The 10,415-nt window shown below is 43.0% G+C and overlaps 1 protein-coding gene across 1 annotated transcript; it reads right to left on the bottom strand.

The window, feature by feature from the left end:
• Positions 1–5,768: 5,768 nt before the first annotated feature.
• Positions 5,769–10,049, bottom strand: LOC139922914 (urokinase-type plasminogen activator-like). The gene is made up of 11 exons (XM_071913560.2): positions 9,867–10,049; positions 9,040–9,146; positions 8,869–8,914; positions 8,628–8,784; positions 8,436–8,518; positions 8,266–8,313; positions 7,986–8,166; positions 7,556–7,707; positions 7,282–7,422; positions 7,008–7,156; positions 5,769–6,405 (listed from the first exon to the last, which is right to left on the bottom strand). Exons 2-11 carry the CDS (start codon positions 9,085–9,087, stop codon positions 6,211–6,213), a joined length of 1,200 nt encoding a protein of 399 aa, XP_071769661.2. The 5' UTR covers positions 9,088–9,146; positions 9,867–10,049; the 3' UTR covers positions 5,769–6,210.
• Positions 10,050–10,415: the final 366 nt, after the last annotated feature.

Genomic DNA, 10,415 nt, shown 5'->3' on the forward strand with positions numbered 1-10,415 from the left:
TGCACACGCACGCACGCACGCACGCACGCACGCACACACACACACACACACACACACACACACACAAACACACACACGCACACACTGCATGTAAGAGCTCTTCCCAAATTACGTCATGCATGCCAGTGGCCCCAAAAAGGAAAGTGTTGGGGTCACTTAATGGGAAGAGATTGAGATTCCAAGATATAGAAGAAGCCATGAGGTTTTGGAGAGGGGGGGTTAAGCTGCAGAACCTACAGCAGGGAGAGGTAGTAAACATAGTTGCCACTGTGAGGAAAAAAAAGGCTCAACTTGAAACAGTATACGTCTATGAAACAGTAGAGGATAATGGAGATGAGATCAGGAGCTGCAGTCTTCCTATATGCTGAGGGAAATGGTGGTGGTGTGTATTATAAAGCTTTGAACCTGCGTCTTGTCATATGATCTCTGTTCATTAAAAGGTGGGTCAGGAGTTCATGTCTCCAGGCCTCAATGTCCGGGTCTAAATTAAGACCAAGGATTCAGCTTGCTGCTCGCTGCAGCTGAAAGGAAAGGAAGGCTTGGGAAACACTCCAGCAGACAGAGGCGCACGGCTCCAGGACCGCGCCCACGGCCTGCTTCTGCCCCCTGCTTCCTCCGTTTGCTGGAACTGACAGTGAAGAGCTGAAGATCCTGGTTTTACATTCACCTGACAGGCCGCACTTGATATTCTAAAGTGTGTGAAAACAATCTTCTTCTGAACAAATGCGTTAGAGGGAAATTCCATTGTAAACATTGATTGCAAGTTCTCATTTAGCAGGTGTATTGGCAATTTTTGCAGGTGTATTGGCAATGGTCTGGTCCTCTCTCTCTCTCTGTCTCTCTTTCTCCCTCTCTCTCTCTCTCCCCCTCTCTCTCTCTCTCTCTCTCTCTGTGTGTGTGTGTGTGGCTGGCGGAGGGGTTCTCCTTGCTGCTCAGGTCTGAATCTATGTTGGGGAAACCGGAGACCCCAGCAGCAAAATAAAACAGCGGTATTTATATTCCAGAGCCCCAGCGTCTACCAAATGGCCCGGAACTCAGAGACCTCTGTATGTGTGCGTGTCTGTGTGTGTGTGTGTGTGTGTGTGTGTGTGTGTGTGTGTGTGTTAGTCTTAGTGTGGGTGTGGACAAGAGGCTGCTGTCTCAAACCAGAGGGACTGGACTCTCTGGTCTGCCCAGTTCAAAAAGCCACTGTCAAACTGCACAGAGAGGATTGAGCAGCATAAAGACCCAACCAGTGCACCCAGACACCTGTAATAAACAGAAATCATATAATTTTACAATGAGTCTGTAAAACTCCTCTCCTCTCCTCTCCTCTCCTCTCCTCTCCTCTCCTCTCCTCTCCTCTCCTCTCCTCCTCAGGTTTCTACTTGCACTAATATCTAAATGCTGTTACCATGGGATAACACAGAAAACTCCATTAGAAAACTCCATCAGTGTGACCCTTCACTGTCACCCACCCAACTTTCTCTCTCTCTCTCTCTCTCTCTCTCTCTCCCTTTTCTCTCTCTCTCTCTCTTCTCTCTCTCTAACACCAGCGATGGATTGGACACAGTGTTTTACCAGCTTCATCTCAGGAATTGTCCATAAAGAGGAGTAAGACTCAGTGTCAGTGCGTCTGAAACCCCTATATGGATTGAGGCAGAGTAGAGGAGCAATAAAGTAAACTGGCCTCTGTATGAGTAATTGCGGTGAGTAGGATGAACTGTGACAAGAGTCCAGTAGCACCGCTGTGAACTGTCTGTATATCTGGACTTGTCTAAACAGACTTTGATAGAAGCCATAGCAGCGGCTTGTTTAGAGTGGTTTTGAAGTATGCTTTCAATAATGACGTGCTAGCTGGCTGGATTGTATATCGTTGGTTTTTAGCTGGACGGAGTGAGTTTAGGCCATGATTTCTCGGATCTGCGTTCCTGCTAACGTTGTATGTTTTTGTGCTGATTGATTGTTTGCTGTGATTGGAGCTCTGGTGCAATAACGCTGCTTTGACATGTTTCTTTTTTTAAGAGGGGCGTGGGAGTTGGGAGAGGTATGGGGTATTAGACAAAGAGGTGTGAGTCAGTCGCTGGACACATGAAAACATAAACACCCGCTGCTGCACACCGAGCCTCTGCTTGGAAATACAAGCCCTCTGACAAGATGTGACACTGGGCCTTCCCCGCTCTCTCCAGCTCACTGCAGCAGAACCATGTTTAGTAGAAGAGGCCGTCCCTTGCCAAAATGCATACTTCCATTTGTACACTGCAAAAATACAGCTCTTAAAAAGACATTTAATCCATTATTGAGTCTTAAACTCAAGTTTCCTGCCTGTGGGTTAAGATAATTAGAGTAATTTCAATTGTTTCCAATGCAGATCAGCTTGCTTCAAAATAATCTTGAATCAAGTGTCATTTTCTCATGAAGTGATCTAACTTATTAGCCACTGAGATATTGTTTCTAGAAAATTACTGAAGCAAGTGAAACTGCATTGGAAACAAGTGGAATTATCTCATGGTAGTGGCGGAATTATTCACTTATTAAAAAATAAGAGACTGAATATGAGACTGCATTAGTGTTAAGATGGACAGGTGCATGCATTGACCAAAGACTGTCACTGCACATGTGCTCTGGTATTCCGTAGCAGTTTCCTCTATATTCAGTCAGGAGTGAGGGGCACCACAGCAAGAAAACTGCCACCACTGCAGGATAAGATGTGAGATTTAAGAAATTATGGTCATCCAACCCCACAAACAAACAAACAAACAAACAAACACACACACACACACACACACACACACACATACACACACACACACACACACACACACGCACACAAACATTTAGCCAATGGGTATAACTGATGTTTTTATCACAAAGTATAGAATTTTTATAGTGGTACAGCCTGCACTTTAGCTGATACTGGGACAGAAGCTAAAATGACTCTCAAACACCACTGCTATTAAAAATGAAAGGGGAAACACTGTTCTATAGCTTTCAATTATGTCTCGGTGTGCAAACAGCTGGTGTTTGTACAGCCAAAGCCAATGATCACGTTGAACGGTAATGGGCTATATTAAGAGAAAATGTAGCCTATCCACCGTGAGAAAACAGTAAATCAGCAATGAATCTGACAAACCTATTTGCCTCGCCTAGCCTTCCCCAAACCACATTAAACCTCATCTCTACCGCACTGATGAACAAAGAATGTAGTTTATTGATGACCTGACCTGACCTCACTCTCTGTCTCTGTCTCTTCCCTCAAGCGTCTGAAAAGAAAATGCTGCAGGAGGCGATATTATCATAGGCAGAACTAGGGGAAGACATAATGTGCAGTAGCTTACAGTATCTCGTCTGCTTGTTTTACCCTCTGGGAATGAAATAAACAAAACCAGATCCTTGGACTTTCTCACTGTCTGTCCGTGACAAGACTGTATAGGCTATTATATTTTCCTCCTACCTCATCATCTATACTTCTTTCTGACTGCAGGGCTGCTCTGACTGCTTTTTGGCCTCTGCAGGTGTTATACGAGTGTGAGGGTCAGACAATTAATCAATTCGCTCATAAAATGCAAAAATAGGCTGACAGCCACGTTGGTAGGAAAAGCCAGATTGCCTGCTTATGTGCCTTTTAGACAGAAACAGCCAGAACCAGTAGACCTGTAAACTCAGCTACCATGTCATTAGTTCTAGCTTCAGGTGGACAGGACAGATACAGTCATGCAGTAGTCCAGCTTTTTACAGCTAAATGCCTTGGTGGGAACAAAAGGGGGAATTAAACAACAGTGACAGATTATTGTACATATCTCATCGCACATTCTATAGTCAGTATTTCTAATTTTACTCAGAGATGACATTCAGTGACTATTAGAAAGCTCTGCATCCCCAAAATACACACATGGGCACACTTGTATACACGCTTGATTTTTATTATGCCAAATGAGACAGTGAGAGAATGTGTGGAGTCATACTGTGGAAGGATGGATGGGTGGATGGATCAATAGATAGGTAGATAGATAGATAGATAGATAGATAGATAGATAGATAGACAAGGTGAGTTAACATGTCCGTGTTGATGCCAGGTTTTGCTTAATCATTCTATTCATGTGCTACTTCCTGCTGGTTCACTTTTGGCATGTGGCATTGCAGTGGGGATTCTTGTATTCCTGACAGATAGTTGGTTAGTTCATCAGTCAGTTTGTTTGTTTTTTAGTTACTCAGTTCCTTAGTTACTTGGTGTGTGGGTGTGTCTGTGGCCTCAGTGGGTGGTCTGTGTCTCCCGGTCAGTAACAGGAGAGGGCCCTCCTTAACACCCCGCTGTCACTTAAATATCCCAAACCTCTTATCTCAGGTTGGGAATACAGACATGTAGTCAAAAGTATTGGGATAGTGGCATGAAGTTGATCTTGTTTAGTGTAATTTAATCTAATTTTGATTTCACATAAGAAGATGAACACAAGGCCTAATCAAATGTTAGAATGTCATGTCAAAATCTGTACTTTTACCTCATATTTAAACACATTTTGACGTGAAATTCTATTCTATTCTATTCAATTCTAATAATAATATACATTATTTATATAGCACTTTTTAAAACAAGATAAATAAGTACACTAAGCGAGAACAGAAGACAAGAGATTAAAAATGAAACCAGATGTGAAGTAAATATAAGATAAAATAAAATAAGAATATAAGACAGGGTTACACACTGGGATAATAAAAAAAAGACATAAAAGACTATTCTATTCTATTCTATTCTATTCTATTCTATTTTAGCCTGTGTTAAGGATTTGAACCTACAACCATCTTCAGTTCTAAAGCTACTGGCTCCATCTCTATTTGACTGCTTACGGGAACACTTTCTGTGCCCTGCGGTGTGTTAGAGGCTACTGAGCAGCAGGTAAATGAATTTTACACAACAGCGTCCTCTACTGTTTGACAGAGGGACACTTTCACTGAAGGACGATGACAAACATGTTTTAATGAATACAACCCATGGTACACAAACTCTTAGGGGGAAACCCAGTGTGTCCCGCAGGGTGAGGTTTTACTGTCATTACTAGTTTTCCCATCACTGCAGACACTTCTTTACCAAAGTTTACACTTAACTGATTCCTGCCATACCTGCAGCATGAGTAGAGAGCCACTGATTCGCACTCATTACACACAAAGAATCCAAACCATCATTAATCAGTTAACTATAAATCTCCATTCAGGCTGTTTGGAGTAAATAGACCAAACATCTGTTGTTCCAGCAGGATTTTACTGGCTTTCTTATGTTTTTTTCTGATGTTGGGGGGGGACAAAACTCGACAGCTGCAGATCAGTACAAAAGTTAAGATAAGATAAGATAAGATAGCACTATATTGATCCCCTTGGGGAAATTCAGGAGTAGTCAGATCATATTAGTTTTTCTCTTTTTTTTCACACGCACATTTCAATAAATAGAAATGATTTGTCACCTGTAGACACAGTTATGTCCTCTGACAGCTGCTACATATTTGCTGCTATAGACTTCTAACATAAAGACCACAGGAAAAGAAAAATCAGAAACAGGAATATGGACTACAAGTGTCTGCGTGCATGCCAGTATGCGTGCATGAGTGTGTGTGTGTGTGTGTGTGTGTGTGTGTGTGCGAGAGTGAGAGAGAGAGAGAGAGAGAGAGAGAGAGAGAGAGAGAGAGAGACACATAGAAAGAGAATGGGTGTTTTTGGAGGTGGAATTAAAACAAATGAATATGTAATACCAATATTATTATTTATTACAAAGTAATGTTCAACAGTAGGGCCAGCCCTCTACAAGAAGTAAATAAAATAAAAATAAACTGTTTAATAACTTATATTCAAATTTCATGTCCCTTAGCAATCTTAGCACACAAAAATTAAAAAGTAAATCAAAAATATATTCAATATTATATACATTTGACAAACAATAGATGTTTAAAACACCGTACACTTTGGCATGTTACAGTAAATCGGCATTTTGAAATGCAGTTTTACACATTCAAAACACACATTACAAACCACGTCTCAACCAACACACACTCTATGCTAGGCACTGTGCAAAAGTATTTTCATTATAGTTTAATAGCGATGCCTGTCAGCTGCTACTCTGTGCACTTTGAAGCCAGTGGCCACAATCCACTGCACATACTTGCATACATATAGATAATAGCTGCCAAATATGCCTTTAAAAAACATTTTCAGCCTGTCTGACCGCTGATTTCTCCCACAGAATCACTTTGTGGGATACATGACTCCCGCTGTGTAGGCAGGGAGCCCCGTTTTCTCTGAGATCCAGTTGTTGTAGTTGGTGATGCGTGTGTAAACCCCCGGTTTGTTCTCCCAGGCGCAGCCCTCGCCCCAGCTCACCACCCCGAACACGAACATCCGGCCCGAAACCTCACACACCAAGGGGCCGCCGGAGTCACCCTGTGAGGAGAGGACACACCTGTCAACACTCACAGTACAAAGTCAGGCTTGGTGTTTGAAGACCGATATGTGTACCCATATTGAACCTGCTGATAGCCGATATTTTGTGACGATATTCAATATCTTTACATTTTTTTAAAGATTACTTTTTGGCATTTTGCCTTTGTTTGATAGTTCACAGCGATGAGAGACAGGAAAGGGGAGTCACATGCAACAAAGCTGAGTCCCATGCCAAATTTGAACCCAGGATGTTGCGGATTGGTGCCAATTGAGCCACCAGTACACTCCAATATCTTTCAGTTTGACTATTTTCATGCTATTTTCCCCCATATTTTTTTTCTTGGCAGGGCGGAAAAGCCTCTGAAACAGCATTTAGACCATCATTGGGCATTAAAACTCTCCATGGAAACCAAGACTAATGAAATTCTTTAAGGTGGGTTGCAGCTCCTTATGGCAGAGTAACCCACCGCACCTATTCAGTGTTAGGGGGAAACTCTGGGCATTTACAATTTGCAGGAGACGAAATGACTGATATATCGCTCTAACCCATATTCACACATGTACACACACACACATAGTCACACATTCCCTTATCTGCTCACCTGGCAGGCATCAGTGCTCCAGTCGGGGCTCCCGGCACAGAACATGTTCTTGGTGATGCGATTTCCATAGTAAGGTTCGCTTTCACAGACGCTCTGGGACAGCAGTGACACCTTTGCCTCCTTCAGTTGCTGTGAGAACTGCCATGCGTCTGCAGGGGACACAGGATCAGTTGTGAGCATCATGAGAATGGCTGAGACATCAATCATTAGTCTAATGAACGGTTGGGGCTGAATAGAGAGATTGGTTAAAGGTTAGAGGTTCTACCATACGTACTAAATCTCTCCCTGCCAAATCCTGCGATGCTGCATTCGAATCCTGGAGGAAGCATAGTGAGAGGTGGAGGAAGGCAAACGGTCCGCACAGACGCTGTCCGCACCGCACATTCACCATCACTGTTCTTGATCCTCAACAGTGCTGAAATACAGAAACAAACACAGTTATGAGTCCTGCTCCTCTGTGATCTAACCTTATACATGCACATACAGTACCCACGTAACTGTCTCTCTCTCACACACACATATACATACACACTCATGCATGTGCTCACCTATGTCATTGAGGTAGTTGCCGAGGGAATCGTTGTATTCTTGGTGGATGATCAGTTGCTCCACAGTGAACTTCTGCTCCCTGTCAATGTCAGTATCAATGATGGAGCTCTTCCCCAGGTATACAGACAGACGCTGGGTCTCGGTGTGCTCACTGAGCGAAAAGGAAACACACACATATTTAATACACACACAGGACTTCATAAACATGCAAACATACTGTATGCATCAAAACAAAACCTACTCTTAAGAGACCTATTGCCAGTATAGCATCTAAAATGCAGTGGGGGAAATTAAAGTGTCTTGTATTTGCGGTGTGTGTGTGTGTGTGTGTGTGTGTGTGTGTGTGTGTGTGTGTGTGTGAGTGTGTGTGTGTGTGTGTGTGTGTATGTGTGCATGTATGTGTGTGTAAGGCTTGTGTGTGGGTCTCACCCATCAGGGAAGCAGTGTGCAGCAGTGAGGACCCAACAAGGTGCGATGAGAGAGCCTCCACACCGGTAACCGGGACGCTGATGGAGGATGGCCGCCACCCATGGCTGGGACTCTATGGGTGTGGTAGAGCCACCCACTATCTTATTCTGTCTCAGCTGTGGCCTCTCACCACATGTCAGCTCTACAGGGACACACAGGTCAAGTCAATGAGAGCTGATCAAGGCCAGTCATTATTAAGAAGATGATGCATCTGAAATATAATTAAGAACAAAGAACCTACCTGTATCCACTACTGTTGTAACAGGAGGTTTTACTGTTGAAATGGGGCCTGTAATGAAGCAAAAACAGATGGAGTTAATCCAACAGTGCAGAAGAAGAGTAACACTGAAATGTTTAAATATCAAATCAGGCATATGTCAATCATTTTTAAATCACCAGTGTCAGTCTTACATTTAGGAATGTCACACAGCTCTCTTAAAAACCTATTCCCTCTCCGGACACGGCACCATGGCATCAAGCTCTGGTCAGGATTCCTGGCAATCAAATTCAATCAATTAACATTCACAACACACATGACACCTTTCACCAATTGTTACAAGGTGCCAGGTAGGTGGCTGTGGGCGTGTAGCTGTGACAGTATACCTGCAGTAATTGTGAGGGCCCAGTCCCACTGCGGCCGCTTGTCCTCCCATGTATTCGGACCTGCGCCAGTAGAGACACCGGCGGCCGCGTGCCGACACAGAGACAGACCCCCTGTAGCTGCTGCCGTCCCCAGACAGACACGTCTCTGATGACCGCACTGCAAAGACAAACATACTTACATACAGAATGTGTGTGCAATATGGAGTAAATCAGTTACGGCATGATTAGACGGTCGCCTTACTTCTATGAGTGTCCTTGAATTTTCTCCTGGAGCTCCTTGTAAAAACCTGAGAGGAACGCAGACACACTTGGTCAGACAGATTTGTCAACAGTACAGTCTCTAACCCAATGGGATGTGAAGTAAGAATCCGGCTATTGAAATCCAAAGTTGTTTCCTCTGATTGTTGCTTACCGTGTGAATACAGATGGCTGCGAGTGCTAGAATGACTAACAGCTTCATCGTCACTTCTGGTTCCTCTTCTCCTTGTAGGGGATTCTTCTGTCCGTCTGTAGATGGACCTAAAAAAAAGGAAATCAATTTACAGAAATGGAAAATAACAATTCTGTATGGCTCAGCGAACACATTGAAAACATCCCCTTCCCTTATATGGAGTTAATCTTCACACAGGCATACTGACACACACACACACACACACACACACATTTACATGCAGGAATAGAAACATGTTGTGTGACTATTGAGAAGCACGTGGTTCCTTTTGTCTGGGTTTAAGTGTGACCATCTCCACGGTGTTACATTTGCATTCATTGTATGCATGCAGTAATTGAAAACAGATAGAGCATGCTCACTCTGTGCGTACTGTACCGTAAACACTCTTCAAACATTATCTGTACAGTGAGTGCAGTATCAACGGAGGCTTGTTGATTGCTGCATAGCATTTGCACATCACTGTATCATATTTGCTCTGTATTATGTACACTTCAAATTATTTACACTTCTAACTGTTATCTCAGTAGGATACAGTATCAGTAGAGTAGTGGCATCAGAAGAAAATGGTTACATGAACTTTATTTCCTCTGGAACCAAATACTTCCGTATCCAATTTACTAAATGTGTTTTTTATCGTCTCATATTTCATTCACATTCACTCATTGTCACTCACAAAACAGATTTAAAATAACATCTTTAAGATCCCTTATATTATGTCACAACTTGAAAGGTTTCATCTGTCAGAGTGCAACACAATCCCACAGTGAAGCTTTGTGAAATCTGCTTACCTGACAGTCCAAACCGAGGTCCTGATGGAGGTGTTATTCTTCCTGTCGAGGTGACTGGTATCTGCTCTTGCAATCCTCTGGAATTTGCCTGTATTGTGGCTCAAGCTGATTAATCCTGTGGGAGGATTTTAGCCTTCTCTGTCACTGATCTCCTTAACTGTGAGTAGTTCTTGCTTTACAGTTGCTGATTGTCTCTGTCTGGTCGTCCTGTGTTGCCTCCCTTATAAAAACACAGGGGCAGTTGGTGGGAGGGGTTTAAGACAAAATGTGTCAGAACATCAGTCATATTGAATAAGTGATCAGCAAATCCTTGACCGACGAATATGTCTTGTGACACATACACCCATACATAACACTCCCACCCACATACAATGCATGCAAGAAATAATCCAAATATGGTAATCCAAAACATGATCCAAAGCTGGAAGGGCTGTTAGAGGTTCATATATTGAATAATTCAACTCAATTCAATTTAATTGTCCCATAAGAGTCTATAGGAGGATCACCGCACACTCGACTACTGTCTTATGCTAAGGTGCTAGAGGTCAT

This window comes from Centroberyx gerrardi, chromosome 15, assembly GCF_048128805.1.
Source record: "Centroberyx gerrardi isolate f3 chromosome 15, fCenGer3.hap1.cur.20231027, whole genome shotgun sequence".
Taxonomy (NCBI): domain Eukaryota; kingdom Metazoa; phylum Chordata; class Actinopteri; order Beryciformes; family Berycidae; genus Centroberyx; species Centroberyx gerrardi.